This window comes from Nasonia vitripennis, chromosome 2 (assembly GCF_009193385.2).
Source record: "Nasonia vitripennis strain AsymCx chromosome 2, Nvit_psr_1.1, whole genome shotgun sequence".
Taxonomy (NCBI): Eukaryota; Metazoa; Arthropoda; class Insecta; order Hymenoptera; family Pteromalidae; genus Nasonia; species Nasonia vitripennis.
The window spans coordinates 12,720,901-12,738,947 of record NC_045758.1 but is presented as its reverse complement, the minus strand read 5'-3'; the positions used below and the strand labels follow the sequence as shown (position 1 = coordinate 12,738,947).

The 18,047-nt window shown below is 49.3% G+C and overlaps 1 protein-coding gene across 3 annotated transcripts in view; it reads right to left on the bottom strand.

The window, feature by feature from the left end:
* The window catches only part of LOC100122721 (histone-lysine N-methyltransferase PRDM16), an 80,329-nt gene that overhangs the window by 48,394 nt on the left and 13,888 nt on the right, over nucleotides 1-18,047 (bottom strand). For 2 of the 3 annotated variants that reach the window (XM_031923235.1, XM_031923234.1), the window contains one exon: nucleotides 16,325-16,419. Coding sequence is in view for 1 of the 3 variants with exons in the window: in XM_008214351.4 (XP_008212573.1) it covers nucleotides 11,012-11,048 (37 nt within the window). In the remaining 2 variants the exon portion in view is untranslated. Of the gene's footprint in view, nucleotides 1-11,011; nucleotides 12,251-16,324; nucleotides 16,420-18,047 lie in introns of those variants that run through there. The other variant, XM_008214351.4, reaches the window with a different exon arrangement.

The following is an 18,047-nucleotide window of genomic DNA, read 5'->3' as shown; positions in this document are numbered from 1 at the left end:
CTGTGGGCTGCTGCAGACGCACGGAGAAAATAGGTCGAAATTTTAATCATGTCAGAGGAGGGGGTGTATCGCTGCGCGCTCGCGAGAAAGATCGAGAGATATCGCGCTCGACGCGAAGGCGCGGAATGTTTGCAATTTTGCAAATAAACAATTGAGGGAAATGTAAAAACGCTCTGATAATAATTGACAGTTTTCGAATCCAAGCACAGTCGAACTACAATCACAGAATCGCCGAGCAATGAGTCGGCTAATTTAGGGGAGAAGCAGCAGCAGCAGCAGCAGCAGGGGGCTGCCGACTACGCCATCGGGAGGATCATCCTTTAATGTATTTATATACGGGCGCGCAGGAGAGACAGAGCAGCAGTTCGAACCCGTCCCCTGATGGCTCCCGTACGCGCTGCAGCCGCGAGCGTACATGGGGTGAGAGATTTGTCACCCGAACATCGTCAATGCGTGTCGTACACGGAACCGCGTTTGTATCACTCCATTGTCATCCGAGCCGGGAGATTAAGCTAATTTCACACATGTCCGCCCGCTCCGCACACTGCAGCAGTCTCTATCTCTCCCTTTCGCTCGACTGCCGTTGACGATTTCGCGTGATATTCGAAACCGCGCGAGGCCCGTTGGGGATTTCAGTCAAAAGAATACACAGACAATTCCCGAGATGGTTTGTCATATACATGTTATATTGGACAGCTACGTAGGCTCGGCCGTCCTTAATTATACGCATATTCGATCATCGTTGCGTACGTTGTGCATCACGCGCAAGATGTTCGACAAACGAGTCTGATTTATCATTTCGGGAAGTATCCTTTATCTGGCCCAATAACGCCCTCCGCGCCGGAGAATCGACTTCATTAGTGGAAAATTTACGAGCCCTTTCACAGAAATCGCTGCTCCCGGTGAAAATCATCCGGAAGCACCTAATGATTGCCTCAGTTTGGACAGTCTAGCGTCGGAAGGAGAGCAGCCCGTTATGTGCATAGATAAACGCTCGCTGACTCTTCGCTTGAGAGAAGAACAGAAGAAGAAGAAGAAGAACATCTGCCCGAATGTTGCGGCCGATTAGTCGCGTATACGTATCCCAAGCGCGGCCCTTTGAAAATCTCGGGGACAAATGAATCCGTATGTCTCGCTGTGTGTATGCGTCGTCTTCGAAGACTCTCTCTCTCTCTCTCTCTCCCTCACTCCGCCCACGCATCCCTCGAGGTTTACGGTTACGCAATGTCTCGCATATGCTCGCGCGTGGCTCTACACGTGTCTCTCCCGGCCCGTCGTGGGCCCTTCTTTCAACTTTGCGAATATACGCGCGCTTTTATTTGCAGCCGAGGAGAGAGAGTAGTAAATGAGACAGCTATACAAATTATCCCACAGCTATAAAGTGTGCGAATTATTGCACGCTCTCGAAGGAGAAAGAGGGACGGAGGGAGAGAAAAAATCTTGATGTACGCGTTGGGTTTGAGAGAGGACGTCGTGAAGGCTGAACGTAAGAGAAGAAAAATGCATGAAAAGCGCGAGTTTTCCTCGACTAGCGCCGCTAATTGAGACATTAGCGATGATTCGAGGAAGTCGCTTACGAGGATTTTTCTTCAAGAAACTTTACGAGAAGACGCACCGAGTCTAAAAGTGAGCGAGAGAGAGAGAGAGAGAGAGAGAGAGAGACCGCCGAGACTTCTCGGAGAAGTCGGCGATTATCCGACCCTCCCACTTCTCCTCCCATTTATTTGTTTCACAAACACACACACACGAACGAGCCCTGCACTTGACACTTCTCGGGAAACTTTTTCACGGCACATAAGCCCGAGCCGGCTCGAATATTACTTAATTTATATATCTTTGGATCGTCGTCCTCGGCGGCGGCGGCGTTTCAGCGAAACCGGCTCGCGAGGTAAAAGGACGAAGAAGAAGAGGCTCGTACACATACAGCGAGGAAATAATAAAGCGACAGGACAAGAGTGAAAGAAGCGACCGAGGAGGAGATAGAGCCGCGCATGTAATTCGGTCCCGCGTGTCTCGTCCTTTCATTCCCACGCGACCTACGACCTCGCGCCTATACACACATGCACATGCGCGCATGCTCGCGAGCGATAGTCTCTTCTTCTTCTCTCGCGAGCCGCGAAGGACGAGAGAGAGAGAGAGAGAGAGAGAGAGAGAGAGAGAGAGAGAGAGAGAGAGAGAGAGAGAGAGAGAGCGGAGAGGAGAGGAGAAAGAGGGACTCTGCTCTCCGCGTGTCATTTGACACAGTCCTAAACTCGATTCGCGACAGGAACGCGCGCGCATAGCAGAGCGACGAGGCTCTCTTGGTAAATGCTCGCCGCTGCTTTTTGTCTCGCCAGGTTCCCATAGCCCCGAAGAACAAATGCGGACTCCCACTACACGTATGCGCGTACACTCTTTTGGCGCGCGCGCGCGCGCCGAGTTCCCACAAGATACACACATGCGCCCGCGCGAGAGCAACTCTTCTATCGACCGACCCCCCCTTGAATGAGAGAGAGAGAGAGAGAGAGAGAGAGAATATTTCACTCTCGGCGAATATATCTCGCCGAAAGATAAGCTGCGAGGCCTGCGGACAGCGAGCTATTGTGCGTCGGCTGAAAACACTGCCGCGTGGAAGTAGGATGAAAAAGGTAGGCGAAACTCGTGAGATTCGCGTGAGAGCTGACGACGGTCTCTTCTTTTTTTTCAAAAATTTTTTCCTCTTCGCTCAATAACGTACAAAGCGAGCTTCAAGCCACTCCGTGATAAGCGCTTCGCGAGACTGTAATAGCGACGTGACGAATCTGCAAGGTTGTAGAGGCATTGTCTCGTCTTTCTATTAGCTTCGAAAGCGTCGATAAGCTCTCCGCATCGACCTACATTGTTATAACGACGAAATTGTATTAGAAGAATTAATCCGACGGAGAGCCGTATCGAGCACATCGATTACTCGGCGCCGCGACAGAATTAATCACACGGCTGCAGCTCGGCTAATTTTAAAGCTCTGTCAGTTGCGCAAGCGCGAAATGAATTCGATCCCGAGCTCGTAAGTAACGCACGCATCCGCGGCGAATCACTATACAGCGCGGGACGACGAGAGAGAAAATAATGATTTTTTTCCCCGAGAGTCGAGAGAGCGTCAGTGTATACGTGAATCAGGACAGCCGACTGACGTTTATTGACGACACGATAGCGTCTATCTTTATGACCGCTGACGCTTTTTGCCACAAAGACGTGTGAAACTAGAAAAACTTGTCCATTATCTACGGCAGGCTTCTCGAGGTATTAGTGTTCAAAGATTTTCTTTTTAATGTACCAGCTTTTTAAATTCGATTAACCGTAAAGTACGAAACAATTCTGAGTCGGCTTAGCTTCAGGTCTCTTTTAATAGGTGGCGCATCTGCACTTTTCCGTTTCCCTCATCAAAATCTGCGCGCCGAGTCTAAATATAGAGGTCTGCCACCTATGCCAAAACTGTCTTGCTGGGTATGCTCTTTAGACTACTCATGCTGTAACTGCTTAGGACTATTTAGTCGTATTCTTCGTCTCATCAAATAGTTTGTTCACAATAGTAAAAGGGAAAATTTATCCATCACCACGAGTTATTGTAGAAACCTTATTGAACCGACGTTTCGGAGGCTTCGATTGGCTTTTTAATTTCTGCTTAATATTTTTATTTTTATGATCAATCGTCAATGAAATAACGTTAGCTTACTGTTTCAAATCTAAATCTATAAAAAAATCGAGTTCCTCTTTGCCCACCGATTCGCTCACGCACACTCGGAGCACAGATCATTAGCCTCTCTCTATACCCGGGCACGCATAAAATAGACGCAGCGCTCGAGCGTACGTGTCCGGAGACGACAACAAACGCGAGCTTTGCTCTGTCATATTACACCAGCCGTCGTACCGAGCACACAGCTGCCACTGTGTATCGATACTCTCCTTATTCTCGTACGAGACGCTCCACCCTTTTTACTCTCTTTTTTAATTAAAACTTAAACGGCTCCGCTCTCGAAATACTCGTAAAATCGTTTCACGCCGATGTATTCTCAGTAACGCGATGCTCGTCGAAAAGTGTCGTGCTTCTCCGGCTTCCCAGTAACAATGCCCGAAACTTTCTTCGGCACAATAACACAACACAGCAAGTAGGCTAAGCAGAATCCGCGGCATTATTCGCTTATCTCCGACATTTGCCGCGCGCGTTAAAAGCTTGGGATAATAATTCTCCAGGTTGAAAATGCGCAACACAGTAGCTCGAAAGTTGCGCCTCTGTCTGTCGACGGCGCCAGCGAGGCAAAACAACGCCGAGCGGCTAGTCAAAACTCTCTCTCTCTCTCTCTCTCTCTCTCTCTCTCTCTCTCTCTCTCTCTCTCTCTCTCTCTCTCTCTCTCTCTCTCCCTCGATATCTATATACCGAGCGCGCGTAGAATTCGTAGCCTCGGACTGCGGTGCATATTAGCGGCGACGTCGGGCAGGAGGAGGAGGTAATAAAAAATCGAGCAAACGCAAAAGGTCGAATTGCATGCGTGGCGAAACTATACACCGCCCTCCCAGCTGTATTATACACTCGAGAGAGTTATTCATTAGGCAATCTTATCGCGAAATAAATGTAAGATCACTACTTAACGTGCAAATGTCCACTCGAAGCATTTATTAAGTAGAGGATTAATTTTCCTCGTAACGACTAATACCGGCTCTCCTTCTTTCTCGCTCGCGTACACAGAAAGAGAGAGAAAAGGAGAGAAAAATAAGCTCCGAGATTTAGCTATGCAGTCGCGTTATTTCTCCTCTGCAGTGAGCAGTGCACTAGCGCAGCGGTGGTGGGGGGGCTGGCTCGAGCGAAGGAAAAAAAGGAAAATCTGTAGAGCTAATTCTCGTGCGAGATAACGGAGTAAGCTAGGTAATGCTGCACACACACGAGTACGTGTCTCCTATCGAGCAAAATGCTCTACTCGGCGCTATGCGCTCGCGCGAGTCACTTTCCAGACAGGCGAGCTCGCAGGTGGCAGGGAAAGGCCATACTTGGCACTCGTATATACGTATAGCACCCTCGCGTTTTCTCTCCACCTCGGCGGCGGCGTATAAGAAGGCGGCGCGCGAGATTTTATCGCAGCACTGCGTCCTTTCTATATAGCCGCGCTGTACTGCTGATGACAATATCGCGTGGTCGCTGAGATAACCGCTCGTGTCATTCCAACATCGAGTAGGGCCACTTCGCTTGACGTCTTTGCGACCAGGAGAGAGAGAGAGAGAGAGAGAGACCCAACTCGTCGTCGTCGCTGCCGCGCGAGGCTTATATTATATTATAGTATAACGTGCTCGATTTTTCCGTGGATAATGCAGCGCGGCGCCGAGAGGGAGGAAAAATATAAAAGACCCTCACCTAATTCCGAGAGCTGCGCGCGCGCATGTGTGTATGCAGCGCTATACCACTGCCTCATTACACAGAAATTATCCTAACGACGCGTCGAATGCTTTTAGCCGCAGTCCCGCAGCCTACATTTTTTTTCGCATATTACCAGCTGTGTACGCGAAATTTCTCGCGACGTCGCGTGCGTTTTTAATTTTCAATCGGCGAAGGATTTTACGCGAGGGAAAAAGTGAGCGAGGCTCGTAAAGCTGACCCTTCTCATGCTCTTCCCAGAAGCTGACGCGTCTCGGCGCGCGTTAACGTTCAGCATGTGCGACGCGCCGCCTGACAATGGCTCCATTCTTTTCCGAAACAAAACGCCGTGTTTTCACGTTTCACTTTCTCCAAATTTTTACGAGCTGCCATAGGAAAGTTTGTTTACTTTGGCGTCGAATTTCAACGCACGGCTCGCGGCAATTTACGCGGAGCGAAAAGATCAGCCAAGACAAGAGAATAAACAATATTTTGTGCTGTTAGAATGCGGAATCAGTCGTGAAAACTGTCTTGCAGATATTTTTTTAAAACAATGTCTGTATTAACGTGTAACGAATTTCGGAAATATAATGAACGAAGATAGACGAAATTCGCCACGGTGCACACGAGCGAATTAGATACAACGTTCGGTTCGCAGTAACTTATCTTCTTTACGCGCGGGAGGCTCTTTAGAAGAGAAGATGAGAAACGAAGATGCATAAAGAGAGAACAGTCGAAAATACTAATGGCCGTCGTGAAATGCTGAACACGTTTGCTTATCCGTCACGGATCCTTCGCTCATTATCGCGCTTCTCCTTTCTGTACGCGCGCTATTGTTTGTACTCGGAAACGCTGTTCTGAGATTTGGTCATTTTTAAGCCGAGCTCCACTGCTTCAATCTCGTATTATTTAATAAAATTGACGAATTTTTAGCAAAAACGGTGCAGACAAAAGAAGTCCCAGGACTCCTGCAACACCGACCTACTCGTGCATACACCGCGAAGCTCACCTGCAGGGGCTCACACACTCAGCCTCTCTCGTTACTCTATTCCACAACATCGACTCTCGCGTGCTGCATTTTTACGATCAGCTCTCTTTCTCGAGAAAAAGGAAGTCGGATGATATTCCGTACACAATCGCGCAGCGAAACAACGGCAGCTCGATTTTACGACGATTCCGCAGGCGAGCGTACGAGCGACTTCTGCGTATATTTACCAAACACGAGCAGCGGTGCACAGGTAAAACGAAGGCCTAATTGGATGATTAATTGTGTAATTGCGAGCGGCAGCGCAGTATAGCCAGCAACAATGGAATGAGCGAACGCGCTCACCTTATCAGCTGCTGCTGCTGCTGCCACCGCTACACTATACACACCGGCGGCATATATTGTGGTATACCTGTATGTATATATGTACACCGCTGTAGTTGCATGAAGCGGCAACAAATCTCGCGTGTTTGTCCGCTGATCGAGCACCGCGAGCTAGTCCTGCGCTCGAGGAAAAAATGATAATCAAAAAGCGATTATTTTACGCGGCGCGCGAGCTTCGTGGGGGCCGCCGTCGCCGCGCCGGTGACTTTAAATTCAGGCTTTGGTGATTTGCAATTTCGTGCGAGAGCTTACACACTGGCGCTGCTAGAATTAATTTTTCATAGATAAGTCGGGCATAACTTAATTTCGCGTGTGTGTATGTGTCTGTAAAATTACGCGCAGATTGAGTTTATTTATCGGACAAGTAAACAAACTACCGAGATTTCTAGGAAAAAGTAATTTCCGATGGAGTTCAACGTTCCGCTGATAAAAAAAAATACGGAAAAAGCTGGTGCATTAATTCCAAACGAATGGATTCGACACACAACTCGCCCAACCCCAGCATCCTCGCCCGATATAATAATAATACAGTCACATCAGCCTAATTAGAGAATATTCGAGTGGAAGTCTGCGTACGTTGTGGGGGCAGGGTTGGCCCCGCCGCTTGACAAATTACAAAGTCGAGATGCTAAAAAATGCACGATATCGCCGGCGCACCAAAATGCCGAGGCAAACACAAAGTGCGAAACAACAGCGACGCGAGCGAGAGAGAAAGATATTAATTGATCGACGAGCTTGCGGCGCGGAGCTTTATTTTTCAGCCGACAGCATTCTCAACAAATGACAAACGCTTCGCCGGAACCGCGAGGGAGGGCATAGAATATGTGCATCACAAAACGCGCCAAGGGAGAAAGGAAGACTTGCGCGGAGCTTTTTCACGAGGGAATAAAGAAAGCTCGCGCAGTGCAAGCTCTGCGCACAGCATCGCGATTGTTCGGTTTTTATTATCGGATTTGCATAGCCGCGCCGCTATTCACTGGCGCGCGGTGAATCGATCACGTCGTCCGGCGAAACGCGTCTTTTATTATTCCCAAAGCACGAGCGACTTACTGGAGGAATCGAGAGAGAGCCGTTTTTCTCTGTGTCTCCGAGAGCTTTTGTGTCGCGAGAGGCAGCTGAATGTTTCGCGATTTATCGACAGGCTCGATTACGAGTTCGCAGATGCGAAGCCGGCTGAGCGAGATTCAATTAAAATTTTAATTACCATCGGCGCGAGCACTGCTCACTCTCTCTCTCTCACTCTCTCTCTCTCTCTCTCTCTCTCTCTCTCTCTCTCTCTCTCTCTCTCTCCCCCTTCGCTTTTGTTTCTGTCGTCGGGTGGGAGTGAACGTATACACAAGTTTTCGCGTTTATTTATTGGAAATTATTTTCCGACGTATGTGTATTTCGATGACTGACTATCGCGACGTATTTCGAGTATGAAAAATACGGCTATTTAATCCATCGCGATTTTACGAGGTGAAGATTAATTTCGGTCTTCGGCTCCTACACACACCGATAGCTATGTATACGTACGCGCGTTGTGTGTCCGCGCTTCTCGTTCGGCTCTTATCCTCCCCGCACGCCCGCGCGCCATTACTATCACGCAATGCAGTCGTAAACCATCGCGCTGCTCGAGATTTTTACTGCCAGCCAGTTATGATTCTTTGCCGCGCGCTCGCCGGAGGCGATATCTTGCACTTCGTTAACTCCGGCTGATTTTATTCTTCCAGATACGTATCTGCGGCTCTCTAACAATATCATAAAAAATGACCGCCGGTGTAATTAATTTCTCCGCCGCGCGTATACGCATGCAAAAGTTTATTAAACTCGTGCGATATGAAAAAGTCCCCGATAATCGTATCCCTTTGGGTTTGGAAGAAGAGCTCACTCCGTAATTGAAATCGACTACTCGCTGCGAGCATCAGAATGGACTGACCTACCTCCAGGATCATCCGATCTTTTGAAAGGGCCGACGGCTCACAATAAATTCACCTACGCACACGCGTATAACACAGTCTGTCTCTCCGCGGCGGCCAGGATGCCGAGACAAAAGAGCGCAGATGAAACAGAACCTCCCCCGAGACGTACGTACGAACGCGTCTTTGTCTCCCCTCGCGGATATACGACTTCCGGTAGCGAGAACTAGACGCGAGCTCGCGTAAGTACAAGTACGAGAGCTTCAATGGGATGATGCATCTTTCAAGGCGGCCGCGCGGCCCGATTGTTTCACGCTCGTTTTCCGTGCGAATACTGCGGTCTTTAGGACTCAGCCTCTCGCTGTGTGTGTGTGTGTGTGTGTGTGTGTGTGTGTGTGTGTGTGTGTGTACGGGTATGTCTGACGCCGCTGTCTCTCCGGCTCTTTTTTCGGCGAGAGAGCGCGGAAGTGCTCCGGCTATTCAGATTGGGGAGAGCGAGGTGTATCGGATCTCGCTTCGCTGTCTTTGATTCGGCTCTCTCATTCATCGGGGAGATTCATCGCTCGTCAAATCCCAAGTTCTCCTCTATCTCTCGTCCAATTTGTCTGTCGGATGCTCCGCGTCAACCGTCCATCACTCCTCGGGAGTGATTGTACCTGTAAACTTCAATTACTCCTCGGAATACCGGAGTCGTTGAAATTTCGGCTCATTGTTCGCGCGCATAACGGATACGAAAAACATTGTCACTCGCGCCAGAAAAGGCTCTCTCTCTCTCTCTCTCTCTCTCGCAAGCTTTTAATTTCGGATCTGACCTCTAATGCGGCTGGGTTCGCTCCTCCAGACTCGGAGACGACAATGGAAGCATAGCCTTTTTTTATCAGGTCGCGGTCGAGTTAATGCCAGCCACTGTGTATTTCGCGCATACACACGCGCGGAGGCTAAGTGCCTAATTGTCCTCTCCTTTCCTCTCGTCTTCGCTGAGACTCTCCCTCTCCTCCACTCTGCGCGCCAGTGTAGAGGGTTTAGACCGCGAGCCATTGTTTCCCGCAGCCGCGAGACTCAACGAGAGGAGGAGGAGGAGGAGAGAGAGAGAGAGAGAGAGAGAGAGAGAGAGAGAGAGAGAGAGAGAGAGAGAGAGAGAGAGAGAGAGAGAGAGAGAGAGAGAGAGAGAGAGAGAGAGAGAGAGTCAAGCCTTAACGGATTTTGTCTTGCAGATTACGAAATCCGTTGAGCACTCGTGTCGTCGAGACGCTCGATCGCTTTTCATCACGCGCGCAGCTCGAGGGAGTGGGGCAATGTTGTATGGAGGCTGCTGGGGAGACGCTAATTAATACACGGATTTTGTGCGAGCATACCCCGGCGCTGCTTTTTGTCCGTTTTGGGGAACGGAGACAAAAGTTGGTTTTGTCAGATGAGAGAAAGAGGTTATAGAGAGAGGCTGAACGCTGGGATTTTTCGACATTGTCTGTTGGTCGTATTGGGCCCTTCGGGGGGATTGGAAAATTGAGGGAGAAAAAAATTAACACGTGAATAAAAGTTTGACGCAGTAAAAGTTCCACGAAAAACAAAATGAACTCGCTACGAGTTATATTGCACATGCCAACCGCCAGCGATGACAAGATCGCCCGTGGCGCCGACTCGTTTGCTCCGGATTGAAGTGAGTGGTGGGGGCGTGACTAAATATCAGAAAGCCAGTGACTGACGAGGAGGACGAGCAGCTATTAAACAACGTAGCGAAAGAAGCGCTGCTACCGAAAGCCGATGCGCGCGTCTGCTCCGCCTACTCGCAAATCGCGATGCGGCATTGTCAAGTGCCCGACGCTCTATATGTGACTTCTGTCTGTATGTGGGTGTATCGCGAGGGGCTCCAATTGTCACTCGCTACGGCTTTTTGTATGCAGTCGGATTCAAAATGGAGACAGAGATGCGCTGCTTTGGAGAGACTTCAACGCTCGGTGTTTTTTAATTTGAACACAACTAAATTTTTCCATTTGGAAATAAATGTATAGTTTTGTTGAGATGAAAAAAAAATCGAAACACTCCACCGAACGCTGTCAAAACGCGGACTCACGCTCGAGGCAAACAAAAACAATCCCCGACACTCAATACTGCAGCAGCAGTATAGGTTGCACGATAAGCCCGAGCTGTATTGAAAGCGGGCAACATTGTTGCGGATTTCTAAATACTTCTCAAATTTTTTGATACGCTCTCGACGGCTCGAATTCCCGCGAGCTACCTTATCCGTCGTAACAATGAAGTCAAGTCTCAACTTTGTCAACCAACCTTTCGGGTGTGACGAGGAGATATCTTCACAGAAAAAAAATAGACTCGTATCGTCTGGGAAGTGACTGATAATAACTAAAAAAAAGCGTGAGTATTTACCCTGTGCAAGTTTCCTGGCGACCGGCTTGGATCTCATCGCTGGTGCGACGCTGCTTTTTCGTCTGTCGAACTCAAAAATAATAAAGCACTAACAACATGAATTTGTGTCCTCCGATCCATCCGCCTCGCGAGCGATCCTTGAATACACCGCCTGCACTGAATCTCTCCACAGAACAGTATGTCACACAATCGAGCTCTCCTCCGCAAGCTCCGTCACCGCGACAGCCACCGAGAAAGTTCGTCGTGTCGTCCGTCTCCAAGAACTGTCGGATGCGCGAGAGTCCCCGGGTTCTCCAGATGTCCAGAGCACTGATGCGGGCGGAGGCCGCGGCGACAGCGAGGACGACGACGACGGCGAGAGAGAGAGAGAGAGAGAGAGAGAAGGAGAAAGAGAGAGAGAGAGAGAGCTTGAGCGCGTCCGCGAGAAGAGTCTCGTCTGTGTTCTCCGCACCTCCTTCAGTTCAGCCTCCTCCTCCTCCACCTCCTCCTCCCGCGCGTTATAGCTCTTCTTCTTTCTCTCTCTCTCACTTGCTCGCTCGCTTGCTGCTTCCTCCCCACAAGGCTCGCGATACCCCTACTCTGCTTCTCTCTCTCAGCTGTGTGTGTGTATAGAGGTGCGCTCGTACCTCTCGCTCTTTTCTCCCACTCTTCGCGGTGGCGGTGCGGCGACGGTCGCGTCGTCGGCTGCGACGACGTCAACGAAGTCGCGCGCTTGCGCTCGCTTTCTTCCTCCCCACCTGGCCGTGCCGACCTGTATTCGATGCTCGCGCTCTCCGCTCCTTCCTCTTCCTCCGCGCGCGGCGGCGGCGGCGATTCCCCACCAGGGGCAGCAGCAGCCGGTACACACGCTACCCCGCTCTCTCTCTCTTCTCTCTCTCTCTCTCTGGCTCCTCTGTGTGTCCACCAATGATCAGGCCCCTGTCATTCTATCTCAGCTCTCAGTCCGCCTCTCCTCTCTTCTCTTCTCTCCTCTCGCGCTTCTACGGTCTGCAGTCCTACGTCCGGTCCTCAAGCTCCGTCGAGATTACAGCGCGGCCGCAGCTTCAATGCCATCTCCCCCGCGCTGAATGATTCCTCCAAGCTTTCACTTCGAAAATTATCTCGGTGAGCTTTTGAAAAATATTCCGAAAAGCCGTCTCACGTGCAAGCTCTCTCTGCTTCACTCGGGCTACTGTATCGCGTACACACACTCGCGGCAACGATGCTTGAATGGACGGCGAGACTCGGCTCACTTATTTTCGTCCTCGTCTCGCACCTGCGCAGCCGCGCGTGATGTATGTATGTTGAGAGTCGCGAGCAAGCTCGCCTTATAGTGGTAGAATTGCGGCGGCGACGAAGTACTAGTAGGTAGCGCGCACCCTTTCGAGCGCAGCCCCGCCCTGTCCCGACTCCACGAGACTGAACGGGAGAGAGAGAGAGAGAGAGAAAGAGAGAGCTCCGACGATTCACCTTTTGCTTGATCTTGATGGGAAAGAGTGAGGAGACTCGTGTGACTTGGCTTTGCAATGACTTTTTGCGGTTTGATGGCTTCGGGCTTCGGAATTTCGAAGGTGCTCTATTTTCGATATTGTTTATTTATGGCTATTCCAGAATTTTTTTTTTGAAAACCCTTGGTTCTTCGTATAAATTTATGCTTTGAAGAAAGCTAATGCATTATACCGACGAATTAAATTGAATTTATCATACATAGAAAAAGTTGTCTGAGTAAATTAAAAATTTCAGCAAAATTTACCAGCAAAGAACAAATTAATATAATGGATGCAATAGTCGACAACTAAACTCAAGCAGTTACAGCATGGATAGCCCAAGCAGACCTAGCAAGACAGTTTTAGCTTGGGTGACAAACGTTTATATATGCACTAGGCTCGCAAATAGCGATGAGGGACATAGAAAATCGCATATGCGCCACCTATCGTCAATAGCCAGAGTCTAGAGAGATTTTCACGAATAGTATTGTTTGGCGACAACACAAATCTTCATTTCCGTTTACCAGCGACGTCAGCTAAAAATCCCTACCGAGTCCGAGTATACATAACCCCTGAGTCCTGCAACGTTACAAACCTCAAGCAGCTTCGGATCCGCAAGAAACTGGCAACAGGGCGAACTCGGCGCGGCAAATCAGGCAAATCGAAAAACACGAACTCTCTCGAGCTGCATACATAATAAAGTTCAAACAGCGTTCAATTTATCGGCTTACCGCGCGGCGACTGCGCCTCTCTCTCGTTCTTAATTAGAGTGCAACAGCCAAGCTCTCAAGCTTTTAGCTGCGCGGTATATGCGAGAGCCCAGTGCGCGAGCGTATTACTCGTTACTCTAACGAGAGTAAACACCAGCGCGAATCACAAGGTGCGCTGCATCTCGCACCAAAATATCGCTAGAGAGAGAGAGAGAGAGAGAGAGAGAGAGAGAGAGAGAGAGAGAGAGAGAGAGAGAGAGAGAGAGTGAGAGAGAGAGAGCGGCAGCAACAGCAGCGCGTGTTTATTTTCATCCCGAGAGTCGATCGTAAATGTTCGCTCGGCCATTTCTGACCGGCTGTCGCTCGTGCGCCGATTGTTACACACACACACACATACACACTCGCAGAGTGATAAACAAACTCGCGCGGCTGCGCTGTAAGGCGATTTAAAAATAAAACTTTTTATTCCCGATTCGCGCGCGGCGTATCACTTAGAAAGCGTTTAAGCTATACACAGACTGCACAGCGAATGAATTTATTAATTAAAAGCAAGAAAAAGTCGAGAGAGAGAGAGAGAGAGAGAGAGAGAGAGAGAGAGAGAGAGAACCTAATGAGCGGCCGTGGGCTGAGTCAAACGCGTAATTCGTCGCGGATCGGTTTTCAGTAGGTGTTCTGTAAACCGACACCCGCGCGCTCTTTCTCTCTTATTTTTTCCTCCCATTCTTCTCCTTCGAGCTGCGAGAGGACTGCTCATAGCTATACGCGCAGCAATTTCGAGCCGCGCGTTCGCTCACTTCCATCTGCCCGCCGTACAATATATCTAGAGAGTTTGACGTCTCTCGCTACGTGAGAGACTCCTCTGTTTCTCTCTCTCTCTCTCTCTCTCTCTCTCTCTCTCTCTCTCTCTCTCTCGGATGATTTACTTCTTGTTGGTTTTGAGGAAAAAAAGAAGGTCCTCGAGTGTCGCTTCTCCGAGGGTTGGACGGGTTTATTGCTTCGGCGTTTGGTTTCTTATCAGCCCACTGCGCGCGCGTGCATAATTAACAAAAACGCAATTGTGTATGTACTTTGAAAAAAAAACTCTGTACTTATTCCCGTGAATAATTCAGCCCCTTGGCGATTCCGCAAAGGTGCCAATTAAATTTTTACATTCATCCACAGCAAAAGTCGCCCCCGCCTGCTCCCTCAATAATACCAATATTCAGCGATCAAACGCGCGGCATTAATTACTAAATCACGACTCGACTTCTCGCTCGAATTAAAGTCCAGGCGAAATGCAATTACTAGAAAATACGCGCGAGAGGTAATTATAGCCGGGCGCGTGTAATGCGGTCCGTTGCAGGTGAAAAAAAGTTGAAAAAACAACTCGCGCACGGCGTAGGTGTTTTCGCAGACGACAAGTCGAGAGGGTCAACGAGTCAGCGGGATTCGTAACACCGAGCGCTGCATACGTATTTCCGCGCTAGTGTACAAATTCAATTTCTTCGCGCGGCTTTAGTCGTCTCCTGTGCGCAGCGTGTCGAGTTTTCGCTCTTTGCTCATGCGAAGTGTGTGTGTGTGTGGGGAATTTTTGAATTTTGCGGATATGTAGTAAATGCGAGCTTCGTCATTTTTTCAGCATCGTCGTCACGCGCGACATTCGAGTTTGAAGATGCATAAACAATTCGTTTTGCTGTTGAGAATATAAAACACACGCTGAAATATTCATTGCGTGTACACGAAATGCGTGTAGTAATATTACTCGAGCAAACCAAATTTTTAAACAAACAGATACATTATGAAAATTACAGTCGCAAAGTATATCAAATCGTGTCACCTGGAATTAGTGAAGAGGCGGAAGACGAAGAAGAAGAAGAATAAGTGATTACTCGAAAGCAAACAAAGGCCACACCAGCGGGTTGTAATTCTCTGCACGAAATCGGCCAGCACATCGATATTCTCGTATATGCCCGCGCGTGGAAGCCCACGAAATTACACGTGCGACTACATTTGAATAAACATAAGGGGGTAGCATACAGTCCGCCTTCTCTTTGTCATTACATCCCTCGCGGCTCTCGAGAAATTGACTATTTGTTTTCGAGGATGTTCACACGGTTTGCCCGGGCTTTATACGATTAAAGCCCGCGACGACTTTATCGACTCGGCTCTCGCTCGCTTATTCTTCTGCGAATTCCGCAACGTTCGCGCTCGAATGAATACCGCCAGCCCGATGTGCGTACATTGATAACTCTGTATATGTACCCTCGTTTTGCAATCGTCTCGAGTAGGGCTTTATGAGTGCGCGTATGTTTGTGGGAATGTACAGAGGCGATCGCGATACCGGACTCAGCTGCGCGGTGTATACTACGTACACGTTATCCATCACTTTCGATCTGTCTCATTGAACTGTTTTGAAAAGTGTCCAAACAATCACTCCCAGAGCTCATTATTGCAGCATCTGTTGGTGTATATTACAAGATCGCATCTCCCCTTTTAAAAAAAATTTCGAAAAATATCAGGCGGGACAGAAAAGTCAAATCGGCAACGTCCCTCTTCAGCCGTCGACCCGGTATACGCGCACGCACAAGAAAGGTCAAAGAAAGCGATTCGAAGAAAGGAGCGGCGCTGAGTAGTCATACACACACACGCGCTCACCGAGTCACGGGGCAAGGAGACGTCGGCCAGGCACAAGGAGGCATGAAGGGGCCGTTAACGGATGACGTATATTAGGGATACTCGGACTCTCGAGTGGAGGGGTCTCACTCGCTGAGGCAGTTAGAGGATCTCCCTCTGTCCTTTGGCCGCTATAAAAACCACTCGCGACGACCCTCAACCAGAGCGAGAGAGAGAGAGAAAAAGCCAAAAGGCCAATCCCTCGGTTTCACCCCCACCACTACGCGATCCCATATCGATCGCCAAGGAAAAAAGCGCGTTCGGCTCTTACATGCACACGGAACGTTTCCATACGGCGGAATACACGTGTGTATACGAATATAAATATACATGTACACGTCGCTCAGGCTTTTAAGGCGGCTGTAGCTTCGATATGCATGCGGAGCTGTGTACTGTATACGCTTGAGAGCGAGATCGTGTCGAGGTATGTACGTATGTAGATGTCGGGGGGTATACACAGCGTTTAGTTGCAATTATTCACTTACCTTGACATCTTTCTGCGGTGACGGGCTTCGAGTGGACGATTCGTCGCTGGTGGGGCTGTTGTTACTGGTCATACGCAGTCGCCACGACGCATATCCTGGAATCATAAATTCACGCGCGAATCGTTATTAGTCGTGATAGAAATCGGTATGGTATACAGAACGAGCTATTGAGATTAATTCTTCCAATTCATCAGAAGCCAACGTTTGCTCTCTAATCGATATACGTCGCCTCGTTTCTCCAACATGCAAACAACGAGCGCAAACTAGAGAATTATAGCGCGGAATATAAAGTTTTAAAAAATAAAGCCCTTATCTCGCATCTCCACGCGCGGCAAGGAAAACTGTCATTAAAAGCTCTCCCCCTTTCACGGCGGCACTTTAAACCCGAGAGCTTTGATGCTTTAGCCGCGGAGATCGCATAAAAGCTCGCGCGATCACGCGCGCCTCGGATCGATTAGTCCTCTCTCTCAGCAACTGCGCGCAATACTCGATACACACACAGGGAGAGAAAAATCGACGGACGAGCCGCAGTCTCTAAGTGCCAGTTCGGCTTTTTCCTTTCTCGCGCGAGAGAGCGAAACTATAACGCTGATCGATACCACTTGAGGCATTACCTGCAGGCGCGCAAAGATTGCAGAAGAGGGTTTACGCGTCGCTTTTTTTCCCGAGAGCTCCCGCGAGCGAGCTGACTTTTTACGTGCGAGTATAGACGACTTCGCGGAAACATGAAATCCTCGGAGCGTTTAGGGCTATACGTGTGGAGCTTCCATTATCGATGACGTTTATCTCTTCTCTCTTTCTGCCGGTGCGGAGTCGGCGGAAGAGTTTTTTTCTCTCGCTTCCTAGACGGGGGTGAAATTGCCTGGTCGCGAGCTGATTGCGCGCGCGAGCGCGGGTGTTACGGTTTACGGGGAACCTTGAGGAGCTCGCTATACGCGACTGCAGTCGTTTCTCCTTTCTTTCGACGAGTATAATGCCTTTGAAATTAGTCGCTCTCTGCCAGCTTTCTGTGAATCATTTCGGTGAATCAGCGCTCGAGCGCTTCGTCAGGTGTACAGAGAGCGGTGATTTCGGATTAGAGGTATGAAAGAGAAGAATCATCCAACAGAAATAAAGCGGAAAAATCGAAGTCACTCGCGGGATCGAGCGAGTGTCCGCGCAACACGTCCGCAGCTCGCCCCAAGGAGTTAACCCCCGAGGCTTCTAGAGTGTACAGCACCGAACGTGTCGTGCAGCCTATATCCAAGACGGTCGCATGTCATATCAGCAATCATCGTCGTCGTGGCGGCTCGAAGGGGGGAGGGGAGGGATATACAGGTATGTCTGTATAATGCCTCTCGCGGAGGGCGATAGTGGTAACTGTTAGTGCCTCCCGCGCGCCCGCGCGTGCGTATATTACGAGGATTTAGTTCGAGCTCGCATGCTCGGAGACTGATGTGACCACGGAGACCGCCTCGTTGAGACATGCGAGCTGGCTGTATCGCCCCGAAAGGGAAAAAATGACCGGAGATCGACGAGATTCTCCGACTATATGCGCGCAAGCCACCGAGCGAGCACCGCACGGTGACTTGCTTTACATTTATAAGAACATTCGCATTCGACTGCATGTATTAGACGCTTTATACGACGATATTTGAATTTACCGCGCCGCTGCTAATCAAGCGAATGAATTTAATTTACAAGGATTACTCGTTTTGAAATTCGAAAAAGTTAAAAAGTATGC